General features: G+C 39.2%; 1 protein-coding gene across 5 annotated transcripts in view; it reads right to left on the bottom strand.

Annotated features, from left to right (window-relative positions):
* The window catches only part of LOC108697619 (agrin), a 271,432-nt gene that overhangs the window by 85,242 nt on the left and 167,785 nt on the right, over positions 1 to 18,405 (bottom strand). For all 5 annotated transcript variants that reach the window (XM_041571408.1, XM_041571406.1, XM_041571407.1 and 2 more), the window contains 4 exons: positions 15,989 to 16,204; positions 9,157 to 9,381; positions 4,161 to 4,385; positions 212 to 418 (listed from right to left, as the gene is read on the bottom strand). In XM_041571408.1, coding sequence (XP_041427342.1) covers positions 212 to 418; positions 4,161 to 4,385; positions 9,157 to 9,381; positions 15,989 to 16,204 — 873 coding nt within the window. The remainder of the gene's footprint in view (positions 1 to 211; positions 419 to 4,160; positions 4,386 to 9,156; positions 9,382 to 15,988; positions 16,205 to 18,405) is intronic.

Raw genomic sequence — 18,405 nt, forward strand, 5'->3', positions numbered from 1 at the left:
GAAGGTAGATATGGAAAGCAATGTGTTTGATGACTCACCCACCACCCTTTCCCCACTAAACCTCATGGACCAGTAATCAAAATAAACTGACTAATAAAAAGTAATAATATCCTTACCTTTGACATTAGAGGAAAAAAAAAAGACAGAATGAGCACATATGCTATCCCCTTTATTCAAGACATATTTGAGAAGAACCAGTTTCCATACATACCACAAGGGCCTTTGTGTTTTACTGGGATGGAAGTTTTCTGAAAGCACTCTGCCTTTTGTCTCTCGCAGTCATTGGCGTATGTGCGACTGTCCCCCCCGCAGACTGGTTTGTAAGTACCATCGCAAGTAACACGATCGCAAGAACAACGGGACACAACTCGGTGGTTAAGGCATACAGAATTGTGCTTACAGTCTTCCTTGCATTTGTCTAATGGGAAAGCAAGAGAAAGTAATCAGTATACAGAACACAAATTATTAGTAACAATGCTGAGAAATCCAGAACAGATTAGCCCATGTGTCCTTAACAATCCACTGCAATGTGTTTTTAACACCACTAAAATACCTAAAAATGCTTATATGTTGATGTTTACCATACAAGTTTGGGGTTGTGGACTGTTTTTTAAGTTATTCCAAAGAGCTCTATATCAGAACGTTCTAGGCATGAATATCAGGTTGGCTGTTCATGAGCTGAAATGGGTCAGACTGCAAGACAGCAACCACCGACATTCAGAAACAACTGAATAAAAGATCAATGGAGGAATTTAAGGTGGCCATAGACGCAAATATCCGCTCGTTTGGCGACATCGCCAAATGAGCGGATCTTTCCCCGATATGCCATTAACGAGCATGGCTATATCGGGGGTAATGTGAACGTTCGGCCGTATGGCTGAACGATCTGATTATGATGCGCAATGTGTTCCAGCGGGATCAGTCGGGTCAAAATCAAACCTGACCGATCTAACAAACGACCAATCTCCGCCGGACGAAAGATGTCGGCACTCTCCACACACGATCCGAAAATCATACGAATCGAGATAGGATCTGTGCGTCTATGGCCATCTTAAGTTAACAGGTATAAAAAGGGGGGAAGAGATACAACTGCCACAGAGCTGCTCTACATGCTAAATAGATGCATTGAAAATTGCTAAAGAAAGTCCTTCAGGGTGAATACTTCCCCTTACATTATAAACCATTAAAACAAATTCTCCCATTCATATTGAATTACGGTTTAGCAAATCCTGCTTGTTTTTTTTATTATGGTGCCAGGCAGTGTTTTGTACCTGGCTTCCAGGACATAGAGGGATATAAGACATTCTAAGGCTTACATGATACTGTACAAACAGGAATTATATGAACCATTTCCATATTATACATAAATGTGTGAAAGGGTTAGTTTCCATATATATGCTGAGTCTGTGTTAGTAAAAAGCCTAACAATGAATTTACTGTATATTGTTAGCGGAGAAGCAGATGTTTTATGCTTGGGAATTAAGGGAATGCTTGGCATTTTAAAAAAGCATCTTCTTTTGTTTTACACCACTAAAAGCATACTTACTGTCACAGACATCAGCAATAATATATATTTCCTGACCACATACTATAAGTGTCATTTTATTTTACAGATGCCTTTTTTCGTTGTGTTGGAAATGCAGCCATCCAGACTCTGACAGCCTGAGAAAGGTACTGATTTACTGGTTGAATCTCATATTTCTGTGCTGCACAGTGCAAGAATGTAGGCTAATGCTCTAAATTTCACATCATCAATGCCTTTCCCTCTGTACGGTAGAACTACTTCCTGAATGGCTTGGCCTACTTTTGGGCCCCAGAGAAAAACCAAGGAAAGGACCATGACACTAACTACCTGATGAAATGCATATTCTTTACATTACTTCTAAACAACACTAAAAATGTAGCGCAATTGGAATTCTCAGAATGATCTTACCTACAATGGGCTAGACACTATTACATAAGGTGAAATATGGGGGCCAATTTACTAACATAACTGCACCAGTGCAGTTATCCACAGCAACCACTCAGTTGCTTTTATTTCTAGCTTGCAATTGACTGTAGTTTTTTGTAATAGAAAAGTATTCCAATTGAGTTCTTGCAGAGATCTCACTTTCTGCTGGCATTTTCCACGGTGTCGTTGAATGCCCCTGGTTTACCCAACTAAATATATAAATTATACAAATCCAGGTTACTCCTATTCTTGGAGAGCAACAATGTCCTTGAGGAGCCTGAGACATATAGCTGACATGAGCACCTCTATGACCATCCCTTCTCTACAACAACATAGAGAAACATTGCAGAGAAAGGATGGTGTCACATTACAACCCTATAGCATTTAAATTACTACTATATCTTATTTGTATTATTTTTCCTCTGTACTGGCATTTCTTGCCAAAGTCAGAATGATACTAGCTAAATGAAAACCTCTATAGCAGTGATCCCCAACCAGTAGTTTGTGAGCAACATGTTGCTCCCCAACCCCTTGGATGTTGCTCCCAGTGGTGTCAAAGCAGGTGCTTATTTTTGAATTCCAGGCTTGGAGGCAAGTTTTGGTTGCATAAAATCCAGATGTACTGCCAAACAGAGACTCCTGTAAGCTGCCAGTCCATATAGGGGCTAACAATAGCCAATCACAGGCCTTATTTGGCACCACCCAGGAACATTTTTCATGTGTTGCTCCCCAACTCTTTTTACATCTGAATGTGGCTCACAGGTGAAAAAGGTTGGTGACCTCTGCTCTATAGTATGAACAAGCTCTACAGAGCAATAATTTAGATGAAGTCTGTCTAACTGAAGGTCCATGCACTGGATCTGGTCCTCCAAGTGATTTTCATGACCCCCAGTCTTCTCAAGGGCTCCATATACCTCTTTGTAAGACAGCAGCATTAAATATGCCCAATATCAAATACTAGGCCAACTACACGGACCAACTTGCAAAGCACTGTTTCATTTGTGTGCCATCAAATATCATGTATATGTACAGAGATAACGGTCACATTAGGAAGGGTTCATAAATGCAGGATATAAAGACCATAAAAATGAATATCAGTTAAAAATAATACTTTTTCTTCTTGTTCAAAAGGATCACTGCAAACAAGCTGCTGCTCTTTGAAATGCTATGTTACATCAGGAGAGAATTTTAGCTACGCAGCATTAGGTGCACTGCCTTCCAACATGTAGGGTGAACTAGCGTGCACTGCTTCCTTTATGTTCTGAAAATGCCACAGCATTGTAAATGTTGTACTATGCTCTTTGAAATAAGAGCAAGCTGTCTCTTTCTTTTAAGAAGTATCAAACCCCTGTCTCTGTTTCTGTTCTTTTCCACTGACAGAGTGGGGGAAAAAATAGAAATCTGCTTGATAATCATGTAACTTTTAGATCAGAGTAAAAAAAAGTCAGCAAGTCTTCTTGTAAACTTATTTCAGTTGAATTCAACTGTAGTTCTCCACACTAGCATTGCTGCATTTGAGTTTTTTAAAACTCCCATAGACTCGAAATTTGACCAAATGCAAATTTATTAATAAAATTGAATTTTCTCAGCTCGGACAAATTGGATCGACCCGAAAACTCCAATCAAATTAGATTCAAATTCCTGAATCAAGTTAAAAAAAATCTCAGGAAGATTGCAAACATCACCAAAATTATCCCTGGACCTCTCCCATTGACTTATACAGCAATTTCGGCAGGTTTAAAGGAGAAGGAAACCTAGTCGGCGCAAAAACCCTCCCCCCCTTTCTTCCACGCAGGAAGAAGATCGCGTGGAAGAAGATGGTGCCTGTGAACTCCGTAGACTGGAACTGCGCAGAAGGGTAAGTAACAAGTTAGGGGCATTTGCCCAGTGGGACAGGTAGGCCAGGGGGGAGGAGGGAGAACACACGGGAGGGGGGAGGGTTTTTGCGCCGACTGGGTTTCCTTCTCCTTTAAGGTGGCGAATAGTCGTATTTGAGTTTTTAAGAGCCAGAGTATGATAAATCTCGAAATTCAAATTAAAACTCGATCAAGTTTGGAAAACTCACAATTCGAATTTGAGAGTTTTGACCAAAGAAAAAATTTGAAAATTTAAATTAGAATTTGACCATTAATAAATCTGCCCCTAAATGTAACCTTTAAAATGGTAACTATTTTACACTATATTCCCCTAATTTCTGGACTTTTCCCACCTTGAGGCTGGCACTGGCCCGAGTGCACCTTCTGTAGATCAATGCCACGGATGAATCCAGATCGGGTCATTACACAATCATTGTCGTAAGTCACACCATCATCTGCACAAATGGGATCTCTGCGCACTGGGCAGTACTCTGGCCGGTATTGCAAGTCCAGTTGCCGACTGCGTGGGTTTACTCGACATGCTTTGTTGAGATTATTCAAGGTGATTCTGCATGGATCTACACAAACACAAAGCATCAAACAGTATAGCATATGCGGAGGACAAATTAACCCTGTTAATTATTGTAGCAACAAAAGTATAGGTAAATGGAGGGCACACCAATCAACAAAATATTTGGCAATACAGGTATGGGACCAGAATGCTCGGGACCTGGGGCATTCCGGATTACGGGTCTTTCCATACTTTGGATCTTCACACTTTAAGACTACTATAAAATCATGTAAGAATTAAATATACCCAATAGGCTGGTTTTGGTTCCAATAAGGATTAATTATAACTTAGTTTGGGTCAAGTACAAGGTCCTGTTTTATTACTATAAAGAAAAAGAAATTTGTTTTTAAAAATTTGAATTCTTTTATTATAATGGAGTCTATGGGAGGTAATTTGGAAATTTCTGGATAACGGGTTTCCGGATAATGGATCCCATATGATAAGAGGTGCAGAAAACCTAAAGTTACCCACACATAAGGGGCAGATTCACTAACTTCGAGTGAAGGATTCGAATGAAAAAAATTCGAATTTCGAAGTATTTTTTGGGTACTTCGACCATCGAATTGGTTAAATTCGTTCGAATTCGAACGAAATCGAACGATTCGAAGTAAAAATCGTTCGACTATTCGACCATTCGATAGTCGAAGTACTTTCCCTTTAAAAAAAACTTCGACCCCCTACTTCGGCAGATAAAACCTACCGAAGTCAATGTTAGCCTATGGGGAAGGTCCCCATAGGTTTGCTAACCTTTTTTTGATCGAAGGATTTTCCTTCGATCGTTGGATTAAAATCGTTCGAATCGTTCGATTCGAAGGATTTAATCGTTCGATCGAACGAAAAATCCTTCGATCGATCGATCGCAGGATTAGCGCTAAATCCTTCGACTTCGATATTCGAAGTCGAAGGATTTCAATTCGAGGGTCGAATTTCGAAGTATTTTTAACTTCGAAATTCGACCCTTAGTGAATCTGCCCCATAGAGTAACAAGATAAAACACTATGCAATATGTTTGCACACTCAAAAAAAACCATTTTTTTGGTTGGTATCACAAAAAAATCTCATTGTGCCCAAATGTTGAGGCATTCTCATTTTGGCACATGTGTTCACACCTTGTTGTCTTTTTGTGCCTTGTCTAACAACTGGGTGGTATGTATATATGTTTAACATTAGGTATGCTGATGCTTCTGATATAATATTGCTGTAATTGCCATATTAATTCTACATAAAGAGATTTTTTTTGTGATACCACCTATGTTTGAGAAAAAAGAATTTCTTGAGTGTGCAAACCTAACTTATTGCATAAGTATTGTAGCAACCTAAGAGATTGTGGGAATATTTCTGACTTCCAAATTTCTTTAGCAACAGTTGGAATATGAACAGGAGATGGCCTAAACAGAATAACAAGTAAAAAAGAATAAAAATAAAATGTTAATCCCAAGGAGAAAAATATTTTGGTCCCCAGGGTCAGTATGTATATTTGAAATCTGGAAAGAGGCAGAGAAAAGGGCAATAAAATAAAATATAAAAAATGAAGACTGTATGGAAAATTGCTAATAGAGCTTTTTATAACACTAAACTAATTTGAACTAAAGCTTTAAATACTAAAGTCTTGTAATTCTCATTCCTGTGTGGACTGCAGCAGTCAAAACATGTTTTAGTACCAGCACAAGAACAGGTATCAATAATGCTGTCAACGGGTGCGTAAAATGGAGGTTTTCAAAGGAATTAGCACATTTATTCAGTTGAATAAAAAATCTTTGCTACAGCAGCAAACTGATAACTTTAAGGGGTAAAATGCTAAAAGCACCAAAAGCATCAAAAGAGCATAAAACTGTGATGGCCCCATAGCTTCAGAAAGCAGTCAAATCTAGAGAACCTATTCTGATATATAAGAATACTTAACTCTGCTTTGAACATAAAAGCCACATGCACTGTTTTCACTATTGTTTTTGCTGAATTCTTTTATAAGAAGAAGGGTTATAATATACAATCACTAATTAGATGATCAGCCACCTGCATAGCATAACCCTGATTAACGGAAATATTCTGGATGGTAATTTGCTCTAGTGCTCTATAGTGTACTTGTGCTAAAGTACTCAAGTGATCCCACTTTACAGCCACTTTTCTGTTATATATAGCTGGGTAAATAATAGGATAAATCCACAAATGGACAGGACCAGGATGTTGCCTTAGGCCTTTTAGTACTTTCTAGTACTGTGTGGACATAATCCTTCTGATTTAATTTCACAAAGCAGGCATCTCCTTCTTGATTTTCTGTTAAAAGTACAGTAATGGGCAGATTTATCAAAGGTCGAATTTCGAATTAATGAGAATTTTTTTTACTCTGATAAATTTGAATATACTCACAACTCGAATGGGAGGTTATTTATGAAAAAATGTGAATGTCTAATATTCGTGGGAATAGTCCCGACCCAAAAATTCGAATCAAATTCGAATCATACGAATCGAGTTTTCCCCCCCGAAAAAAAAAACCTTAAATGTCAGGAAGGCAATTAACATATTTAAATGGTTCAACTATTTCCATGGTCGAGGTGTGATAAATCTCACATTTGAATTTACATTCAAATGCGGGGATTAAAATTTGAATGTGTGAATTTGGATACCTAGGGGCCGATTCACTAACTTCGAGTGAAGGATTCGAAGGTAAAAAACTTCGAATTTCGAAGTTTTTTTGGGCTACTTCGACCATCGAATGGGCTACTTCGACCTTCGACTACGACTACGACTTCGAATTGAAGGATTCAAACTAAAAATCATTCGACTATTCGATAGTCGAAGTACTGTCTCTTTAAAAAGACTTTGACCCCCTAGTTCGCCATCTAAAAGCTACCGAAGGTCCCCATAGGCTTGGCTAACTTTTTTTGATCGAAGGAATTATCCTTTGATCGTTCAATCGAACTATCTGCGCTAAATCCTTCGACTTCGATATTAGTGAATCGGCCCCCTCTAGAGTATCCCATCTATCAAATGTGAATTTCAAATTCATGTTAATTTTTTTTTTAATTTTAATATACTCACAATTCCACTGGGAGGTTATTTAAGAAAAAATTAAAATGTCTAATATTTGATCGAATGGTTCTGACCTGAAAAATTTGAATTGCATTTGATTCGTATTTGATTTATATGAATCAAGTTTTTGTCCCATAAAAAAAATCTTGAATGTCAGGATAACATCTCCAAATGGCTCAACGGACCTCTGCCATTGACTTGTAAATTAACTCAGCAGGTTTTAGGTGGCGAATTTTCGAATTAGGACTGTTTCCATGGTGGAGGTGTAATAAATCGAATTCGAATTTACTGTTCGAACCCTTGATAAATATGCCCCCTAAAAAGAATTCGAAAAGTCAAATTTACTATTGGACCCTTAATAAATCTGACCCTTAGGGGCAGATTCATCAAAGGTTGAAGTGAAAATTCAAATTAAAAAAATTAAAATTTCGAGCTAATTTTTGTGTACTTCGAGTAGGGAATAGTCCAAATTCGAATTTGAAAAAAATTTGAAAATTTATACTGTCTCTTTAAAAATTAGACTTCGACCATTCGCCATCTAAAACCTGATAAATTGCTGTTTTAGCCTATGGGGGACTGCCTAGAACATATTTGGAGTCAATTGGTGGACTTTGAAAAATCAAAGGGTTTTTTTGGAAAAACTTTGAATCGTACGATTCGAATGCGCTATTCCATCGATTCGTACAATTCAAATTCGATCGAAAACTGACCTATTCGCCAAAAAAGAACCTTTGATTTAATTTCGGTTGGTCTTTTAGAATTTGAATTTCAAAGTTTTTCAAATTCGAAATTCGACCCTTGAAAGATCTGCTCCTTAAAGTGACACTGTCATGGGAAAACATGTTTTTTCCAAAACACATCAGTTAATAGTGATGCTCCAGCAGAATTCTGCACTGAAATCCATTTCTCAAAAGAGCAAACAGATTTTTTTTATATTCAATTTTGAAATCTGACATGGGGCTAGACATTTTGTCAGTTTCCCAGCTGTCCCAGTCATGTGACTTGTGCACTTTAGGATGGAATTACTTTCTGGCAGGCTGTTATTTCTCCTACTTAATGTAACTGAATCAGTCTCAGGGGGACTTGGCTTTTACTATTAAGTGCTGTTCTTAGATCTGCCAGGGAGCTGTTATCTTGTGTTAAGGTGGCCATACATGGATAGATTCGCTCGTTTGGTGATGTCGCCAAACGAGCGGATTTCCCTCCGATATGCCCACCATGGGTTGGGAAATATCGGGCTGATCCGATCGTGGGCCCTAGGGATCCTAGCGTTCGCAAACGGGCGGTCGGATCGCGTTACCTTTCCATTGTTCTGTTGTTAGGCTGCTGGGGGGGCGGGGTGATATCACTGCAGTACAGCAGTAAAAAGTGATTGAAGTTTATCAGAGCACAAGTCACATGACTGGAGGCAGCTGGGAAATTGACAATATGTTTAGCCCCATGTCAGATTTCAAAATTGAATATAAAAAAATCTGTTTGCTCTTATGAGAAATGGATTTCAATGCAGAATTCTGCTGGAGCAGCACTATTAACTGATGCGTTTTGAAAAAAAACACGTTTTCCCATGACAGTATCCATTTATAATGTTAGTAAATGTGACACTTCTGTCGAGCACTGAAGCATAACGTGCAGGCTAGCTAAACTTCTAGATGCACACAGTTAAGCAAATCTAATTTGCTTGAATGTTGCTAGGATATAAATGGCTATTCAATGGTTTTGCAAGGAGTCTGGTTAGTTATTTTACTTACCGCAAGGCCCATCGAACTTCTTGTAAAGATTTTCCTGATTGTCGCAAGCCTGTTTGTTAAGAAGACACTCATTGTTGTAGTCTTTGCCATCACTGCCGCAAACAACATTTTCTGGGACCCCTATGCAGGTGGCAGGACAAATACACTTTGCTGTCTGGCCATCTGTTGAGCGGACACAGGTACTGCCATAGCTACAAGACACTGTTGAGCATGGGTCCTTGGTACCTGAAAGAAAAGAGCACAAAAACTGTTTCTTATATTTTTTATTAAAGACAACTATAGGGCCACCCAACTAGCTTTAACCTACATAAAACAGATGGTCTATTTGGTGGCCCATATACTGTATTCTGGTGCAGCAGAGTCTCTGTAAATATTGCTTCATGTCTCATGCATTAACACAGGGATGGATTCTAGAAACAAAAAGGGAGTTTTGTTCAAACGATCTCCACCCGTATTGATGCTCACTCTCCTATTAAGGCCACACCAGCCAGGCCAAACTTATACTCATGCAATAGTGTAGGATAGGAAAGAGCTGACGATCCGCAGACTTTGCTGCAAAATTCCTTTATTACCACAACATGTTTCGGATCATCATGGATGTGAAAAAGGATCCATGATGATCCGAAACATGTTGTGGTAATAAAGGAATTTTGCAGCAAAGTCTGCGGATCGTCAGCTCCTTCCTATCCTACACTATTGCATGGATTCTAGAAACATGGTTACAGTAGAACCCCCATTTTAAGTTTTTTCAGGGGACCAGGAAAAAATTATGTAAAATCCGGGAAAATGTAAAATCAGGGAAATGTGTTAAAGTCACTTTTTTTGTATATCATGTTTGTATCTCCTGTATGTGTGTATAAATCTTTGGTTGGACCACATCTTGAGAAGATGCTGCAAATCTGGGCAAACATCTCCCACAGAATAACTGGACAAATTCAGAGGAAAAAACAGCCAGATTTACAGTAAAATGAAATAAAACAAAAGGGGAAGGGGGGTGTACTCAACATATACAAATATATAAAAATGAAATACACTAATGTCTTTAACAAACCAAGGATGGCACAAATGAAAAAATAATGTTCACTAAGATTGGAGGAATGGAGGTTTTTATAATGATCATAGGAAGTTCTTCATTGTAAAAGCAGTCTTTTCCCATGTGGAGAAAAATGATGGCACACAATACGCCCCTGTCCACTGTGATTTTGGTGGCAAGGTCTGCCTGACAGACGGGGGAATTTACATTCATTAGCATTAGGACTAGTGACAGATGGACAAGGCCTTCTTATGTTTCCTGCCTGATGGCAGCCATTGTAAAGTAAGACTTTTATCAACAATATCTGTAAATAGGTTTCTGATCTTACTCAGAATCTGTACAGCACTGGCTGCCACTGATAAGCACCTAGAGAACTCAGAGTTTTCCTAGCAATCACCAGGCTATCTGCCTTTGGAATTCCTGCCATTTTCACCTGTGAGTGTCTTTGTTGAAACCTCTCATGGGAATGGGGCAGGGTTTCCTTCTTCTAGTGAAAGTTATAGAGGAGTTTAAAAAAACCATACCATATGACTTTTTCAGCCTCAATTACCATCTAAATATATATTTCTTATATTATATCCATGTCACATGGCACATTAATGCCATACTGTTTCCTGCATGTAAATTAGCAACCTGTACCCTCAGGCAGCACAATGAGGAAGATTTACTAAAGGGGGCAGTCACTAGCGAAAATTTGCCAGAAATCTCATCCGCAGGTAGGGTTGCCACCTTTACTGTAAAAAATTACCGGCCGATGGGGGGCGGGCACAAAAAGGGGGTGGGTCATGATGCATAAGTGGGCGGGGCTACGCAGCGTGCCGCGAAAGGGGCGCAGCAACATCGACCCGATGTCAAGAACACTGCAAAAAAAGGTAAGTTCGGCGCGAATTGGGGGCAGGCCGACGCTTTTTTTAAAGGGTGTTACAAATTACCGGCAACTGCATTGCCGGTAAATTTGTAATACCGGCCCCGGCCTTGGCAGGTGTTTTACCGGCCACGCCGGTAAAATACCGGCCGGGTGGCATCCCTATCCGCAGGGACATCGTCAATTTACTAACAGGGGTAGACAATTCGCTAGTGCCCTATCGCCAGGAGAATTTTCACTCAGGCTAAAAGTCGTTAGTCCGCAAAAATGCCAATTTTACAGAACGTCACCTCTTTCGCCAGAGTTTCCTTCGCCACCTTAGACCTGGCAAACTTCTAAGATGAAGCTACATCCTCCTCAATCTTATGTGAGTGACATCATATCCTGTATGCTGGAAATTCATAAAAGTTGTAAAAAAAACGCTGGCGTTTTTTCATTTTTTAAAGCGGGATTGCCTCCAACAATTTTTTTTAACCATTTGAGCGGCATGCCACATTTGTTTTAGGGTGGGCTCATGTCTAGGGAATTAGAGGATCTCTTTATTATTCTTCCTTGGAAATTTGTCATAATAAGTAGACACTTCAAGCAATTTAACCAACATCTATAATAAAGACATATATATGACCTATATATACTCGCCCTATTCAAATTGACTTAAGTGAAAGTGTACTAACGAAGCTTCGCTAGGCAGAATTGAACGTTAGCGAAAGATTACTCAAGCTGATAAATTAACTCTAGCGAAACTTTGCCAGCGTTTGGCTGTTGAGACGCAACTTTGCATTTTTGTGAATTAGCATATTGGTAACGAATTTACGCATGCCGAAGTGGAGCAAAGTGTGGCGGACCGTTTGCTGGTGAAGATTCGCCCTTTAGTGTATTTGCCCCAATTTTGGAAACGGGTAAGTAGTTGTGAAGGATAGTTTTGCAAAAACCTGCTGTACCTAGGAAAATGTAAAGCAGCCCTAGCCATGAAACATATTTATCAGTTCAATATGATGTAGGTTCATTGTCCTTTAAAAGAAACAACAAATATAGACTAAAAAAACACAACTATTATATATTGGTTTCTCTTTTATTCTACAGCAATGCTATTTACTACATTCTCCTGTTAGTAAAATATGTATGTTAAGATTTATACGGTGTCACCGTCTGGTAGCGCATGAAAGCAAACCCCCTCCCTCTCGTGCTGTAAAACAAAACCAAGTGTAATAGCCATGAGATATCTACACTAGGATTGCCAGTAAATATTATACTTGATCTCAATGTATAAATATAGCAGAGGCAGGCAGATCTGTACTTTTTCCGGAAAAGCAAACAAACCTAATCTCTGTCCCTTACTTTAAGGGTCAGGGCACACAGGCAGATTCAGGGAGATTAGTTGCCTCGTGAGGCAACTTCGGGCAACTTTGGAAAACGAATCAGTGCCTTCCCATCAGAGATTTACATTTTAGCCGGCGAGAAGGCAGGGGAGGCAGTTCGGGATTATTAGTCGCCCCAAAGAAGAGGAGATTTGTCTCCGGACGACTGCCTGTGTGCCCTGACCCTTAGGGTAAGGCCACACAAGGCGATTCGGGGAGATTTTGTCGCCAGTCGACTAATCGCCTCATCTTTTGAGCAACTATGTCCCCGAACTGCCTCAGTGTTTTTCCCCATAGGCTACAATGAAAAGTCGCCTGTGCTAATGCACACGCGGCGATGCGTTTTTTCCAAATCGATACTAAACATCTATCCCTAAACTGCTTTCCTGGATTATAATCTTTCAAACATACTGGGGCTCATTTATAAACACTGTGAAAATTTGCACCTAGGCAGTGACCCATAGCAAACAATCAGTGATTAGCTTTTTTCAGACAGCTGTAGGTTGAACACTGAAAATAATGATCTGATTGGTTGCCATGGGTTACTGCTCAGGTGTAAATTTGCCCAGTGTTTAAAAAATAACCCCCACGGCCTTTATGTTGTATTTCAGTCAATTTATAAACACTAAAAGGCAGATTTATTAAGGGTCGAATTGAATTAATTTTTTTTATGGTCAAAACTAGGGGGTTATCCAAACTCAATTCGAGTTTTTTTTAATAAAATTTCAAGATTTATCATACTCTGGCCCATTAAAAATTTGAATTAGACTATTCGCCACCTAAAACCTGCTGAATTACTGTTTAAGTCAATGTGGGAGGTCCAGGGATCAATTTGGTGATGTTTGCAGCCTACCTGACATTTGAGTTTTCTTCAGAGAATCGAGTTTGATCGATTGAATTCGGTTTGTTTAAATTCTTCTGAGTTGGAAAAATTTGATTTTATTAATAAATTTCAACTAGTCGTATTTAGAATTTATAAAAAAACCCAAAAAAACTCACATGAATTTGAAATTCAACCCTTGATAAATGTGCTTCTAAGGGTGGTGGCACAGGTGAAGATTCAGGGGAGATTGGTCGCCCAGCGATAAAATCTTTTCTTCAGGTGATTAATCTCTCCGAAATGCCTTCCCACTGGCAAGAATACGAACGCCAGCGGGATGGCATACTAATCTCTTCGGATTTCCGAAGTTGCCCGATGTTTCCTCATGAGGCAACTTCGGAAATGTATGCCATTCTGCCAGCGATTTGTATTCTTGGCAGGGGGAGGCATTTCGGGGAGATTAGTCGCCCGAAGAAGAGAAGATTTGTCAACGGCCACCAGTCTCCCCTGAATCTTCACGTGTGCCACCACCCTAAAGGAGTGAATATGAAGATACAGTAGCTCCCCTTTCAGCAATTACATTCAGGCTCATTTCACGATCGGGAGGGAGTGGTGGGCAGCATGATTCAGCTTGAGCAGCATGAAAGAAAAAGGTCAAGTTAATTTACTTGGAGAGAAAGGGGACAGGGTCTCGTTTACACAGCGCCTAACTCCCTGAAGCTGCATGCAGCCTGACAACACAGCCCCATTAGCCTCACTCAGTACCGGCAGTAAGGAGGGGGGGGTGCAGCAAGAGTACTTGGGGGAGAAGTTTCGATTCTATGATTCAAAATGCACCTTGTCAATGTAATTGCTGTTAAACAGAATTTGCTTAGCACGGTACACAAATGGATTGAACAGGCTCTGTCTAATGGGTATGTGCTTGGTTACGGTGACATGAGTATGGATCATAGAAAAAGAACTTCCTTCATTTCATGATCTTCTAATTATATCACTAACTGGATAGAGTTTATGATAACCTTTAATTGATTCTATGAAAAACTAGCCCACATTATACAAACTTGATATGAATGCTTAGATTAATGGTACATGGAATAGAAAGCGATGTACTGTGCATCAGAATAATCAACCCTGTACCATAAGCTTCTATGACAGATGTAACATCACTTTCTCCAAAATTGATGTTTTGGATAACCCCAAACCCAAAAAAAAGCTTCTCAGCACCAACCCGGAGCACAGAGAGCATGTGAAATGTCACTGGCACCCAAAAGATGGCTGAAGAAGCTCCAAGATCCGGAGTTACTGTGAACAAAGGATCTTGATGCCTTTGAATGTTTTATTTGTCTGTAAATGTGTGATTTTAACTTTGAGTAGGGATTGGCTAAGATGGATAACATGAGTGTCTTCTTCAATCCTTTGAATAAATTGACAGCAAAAATACTGAAATAATTGCTTGGCTTTACCTATAGCCAACTGGCTCTAATGCATTGGAATAACTGTCTGAATGCCTGCAAAACATTATTCCTTTTCTAAAATAATAATTTGCCAGTATAAAGTCAATTTAATAAGATGATGCTCCAGTATATCCAGCATACCATCAATTTAGGTCTGAAAAGAAAACATGACTGTATGTTGGGTATATAAATAAATGTTGAATAGTGCCAAAAAACAGCTTACAGGACTCTGGGGGCCCTTATTAAATAAACAGACATCCTACAGCCTAAGTTTCCTAGACTCCATAAACAGCATATGTAAAAGTGTATGTACAGTTGCTTGAAAGCTTATGCAACAAAAACTCTGAACAAGTGGCAGTGAGGCAGAAATCATGATAGCCCACTATGAGTGTCCCCATAGGACTATCCTCTATCCATACCTGTGTTTTATAGAAAAAAGGCAATGCTTGCAGTAAAGGTTTGCCAGCCGCTGTGTTTTATCTGTTCCAACATGTTTATGTTGGTCATTAGAAGTTATCATAATGTTCTATACTTCCTCAATAATGAAAGACAAAACACTGTAGGGATTGTGTGAGCTTGAATACAGCAGGGACAAAAGATAAACATTATTTATCTGGTCAGGCAGCTGTATGGAGTAGGAATTGTGCATAAAGCAGCTCTTTAGGGAGTGTGGGGAGGAACGGGGAGCCATGTTTTGTGTTTCCCAGCAGGGTGACTGCTCTGCTATAGAATCTTGGAGCTAAAAGGTAGAGACAGACTAGTTTGTGAATATGCAGCTAAAGTTATGTGGGTATAATTGTAAAGGGTCCTATTTTATATAGCAAAACAGGAATCTGTATGGCAACAATGTGAAGCCATATGTTATACATTTGCTTTCGGGAATGCATTCAGTCGGTGCTTTGTGGATTTCTTCAGAGACCACTGCAAAGCCGACGAGAAAAAAAGTCTTTGTGTTATAACTCTGACTAAGGCATTGCATTAGAAATAAAGGAAAAAGATTGCACATTATAGTATACGTATGGCCAGGGAGCAGTATAATAAAGAAAGGAAAGAGGCCATTTATTAGATATCTCATCAGGGAAATGTAAAAACAAGGGGGGGATGCCATGTTTAATAGTTTTTTGGTGACGGAAGAATGTATCAGACATCAGATCCAGCTACTATATTGAGTGCATTATACATCTTCTGGGAGCTGTAGTGAAGCAGAGCCGGTGAACATTACAGATGAAGTACAACTGGCCAGCTTTGGCTGTAACTCTGGGTTCTGCAGTGTTCCCAAGCACATCTCTTTGGTGTCCTTACCGCATGGCCCCTTGCTGATGACTTTGATTCTCCTCTGCTGGTTGCACTGGGCTCTCTCCAGTTCACACTCGTTGCTGTAAGTAGAATAGTCGGAACCACACACAGGGGCGACAATGGAGGGGCAGGCGGTTTTCTTGCAGATGCACGCTGCTTGAGAGGGGTCCGTGCTGCTCTTTTCACATACTGCGCCAAATCCACAGAGCATTCCTCGGCACACTGTGAAGCAGAGAAATAAAGATCCCATTTAAGGAAAGCTGTGGTCAATAGATATAAACTGGATGAACATAAAACTACACGCAGAACTCAAAAATACATTCATAAATAACTTATAAGATGATAAAGTGAAACTTGGTTTAGCACTAAGGCAAAGAGAAATACAATGTGCAGCAATTAGCTGGCATACAGCTGGATAAAACACTTGTTTTAACCAATACCATGATTTCATTTTAAGGATCCAGGATTCTTTGTCTTTCAGTAGTGCACCAGGCATATTTTCAGTAGTAAAGTAACTCAACCCAAACACCAATGAGATGCTTGCTTTCAGACTGGTCTGCCAGAGAATCAATCACCATGGGAAAATACCTATTTTCCCTTTCTTAGGTCCACCATAAACCTATATTACCTCCATACCATTTGGTACTGATACCAATACCAAACACTCCTAATTTTTTTTATACAATGACATGCCCATTGTGCTAGTTGCTTCCTAAGAATGATTAGCCAGGACATCGTTACTAACACTCCTTGTACCTCCACTAAAGCATTGGGGGTGTGACAACTTTAGCAAGGCCACTAAATCAGCACTGGAAAGTGACTCAGTATGACAACAGCATAAACAGAATAGAACTGAACACCAACACCTGGACACTGTCATTCTATATGTAAATGACAGTGGCTTACTTTGTTGCCAACAATGACATAAATGTCAGCAATATCAAGATTTTTCATTTTAAAACATGGGGGCACATTTACTAAGCTCGAGTGAAGGATTAGAATTTCGAATCTTTTTTTTTTTTTTGGCTACTTCGACTACGACTTGAATCGAACAATTCGAACTAAAAATCGTTCGACTATTCGACCATTCGATAGTCGAAGTACTGTCTCTTTAAAAAAAACTTCGACTACTTACTTCACCACCTAAAACCTACCGTTTAGCCTATGGGGAAGGTCCCCATAAGCTCTCCTTGCTTTTTTTGATCGAAGGAAAATCGTTCGATCGATTAAAATCCTTTGAATCGTTCGAAGGATTTTACTTCGAGGTTCTAATATCGAGGGTTAATTAGCCCTCGATATTCGACCAATAATAAATGTGCCCCTTAATGTGATGGGTGTTCATTATGGATACTTTTGGACTGGTCATCCATTGTTCCAGAATTACAAAGGCTAGCAAGCATGCATGGGAGCAGTATTCTGTACAAATGTCACCATTATCAATTATTATTCATTTATTATATTTAACCTTGAATAATATTTCAGATGTTTAAGGCATGTTCTCATTTTGAGGCATGTTCTCATTTTTTTTTGCAAAAATTTCCTTCTCGACTCTTTATGCTGTTTTTTTTTTTTTACAGATTAGCATTTTGCTATTGTTATCTCTCCCTCTCTGCTAAATTGCTTAGGGTAATGTCACAATTACAACTATTCCACAGCAATTATATTAGTGAAGATAAGCATGCTAGATATAACAAATTGCCCCCTATAGGGTAGGACAGACAAAAGAATGCATTCTCAGACAGACCCTAGTGAATCCATTACTTATTCATTTTCCCATGACAAGTTCTTTTCTCTGGAAGGTTAGCAAAACCTAATGAACGACAGGGGACTATAAAACGCCAACAACCACCTGCGCTTAACACGTTACCTATATATCTACCAAGGACATGATCAGAAGAACTGTAACTCTAATGATTAGGGAACACAAGGACCTTGGAGCTATTTGTTTCAGTTACAGAAATAGACTTTTATTGTCTCCTATGAGGACAGTGAGCAAAACAATTTTAGTCCATGTGGTTTCTCTCACAGGAAAGAATGAAACCGATTTTTAAGCCATAAAAAGTCAGTTTATCTTCCATCTCCCACTAGCTTTCTCTTTCTTGAATTTACAATCAATCAAATTGATTGGATGATCAGTGCAGAAATGCTTTTATTTGCTGAAATTCATTTTAAGTACAGTATGCTCTAAAGCAGTGCCTATACTTTGCTAATGCAGTGTCTACTTTTAGAGAGGTTGTCCTTTTATGATCTACATTAGTGATGGGCGAATTCATTCGCCAGGTGCAAATTCGTGTTGAATTTCCGTTTTTTTTTCGGAAAATACATTTTTGATGCCGGCGATAATTGAACATGCGTACATTGACTTTCATTCATATTGGACAAAATAGGTGCACGTCAAATTGTCATCGGTGTCAATTTTGCCG

The sequence above is a fragment of the Xenopus laevis genome, chromosome 7S (genome assembly GCF_017654675.1).
Source record: "Xenopus laevis strain J_2021 chromosome 7S, Xenopus_laevis_v10.1, whole genome shotgun sequence".
NCBI classification, from domain to species: Eukaryota; Metazoa; Chordata; class Amphibia; order Anura; family Pipidae; genus Xenopus; species Xenopus laevis.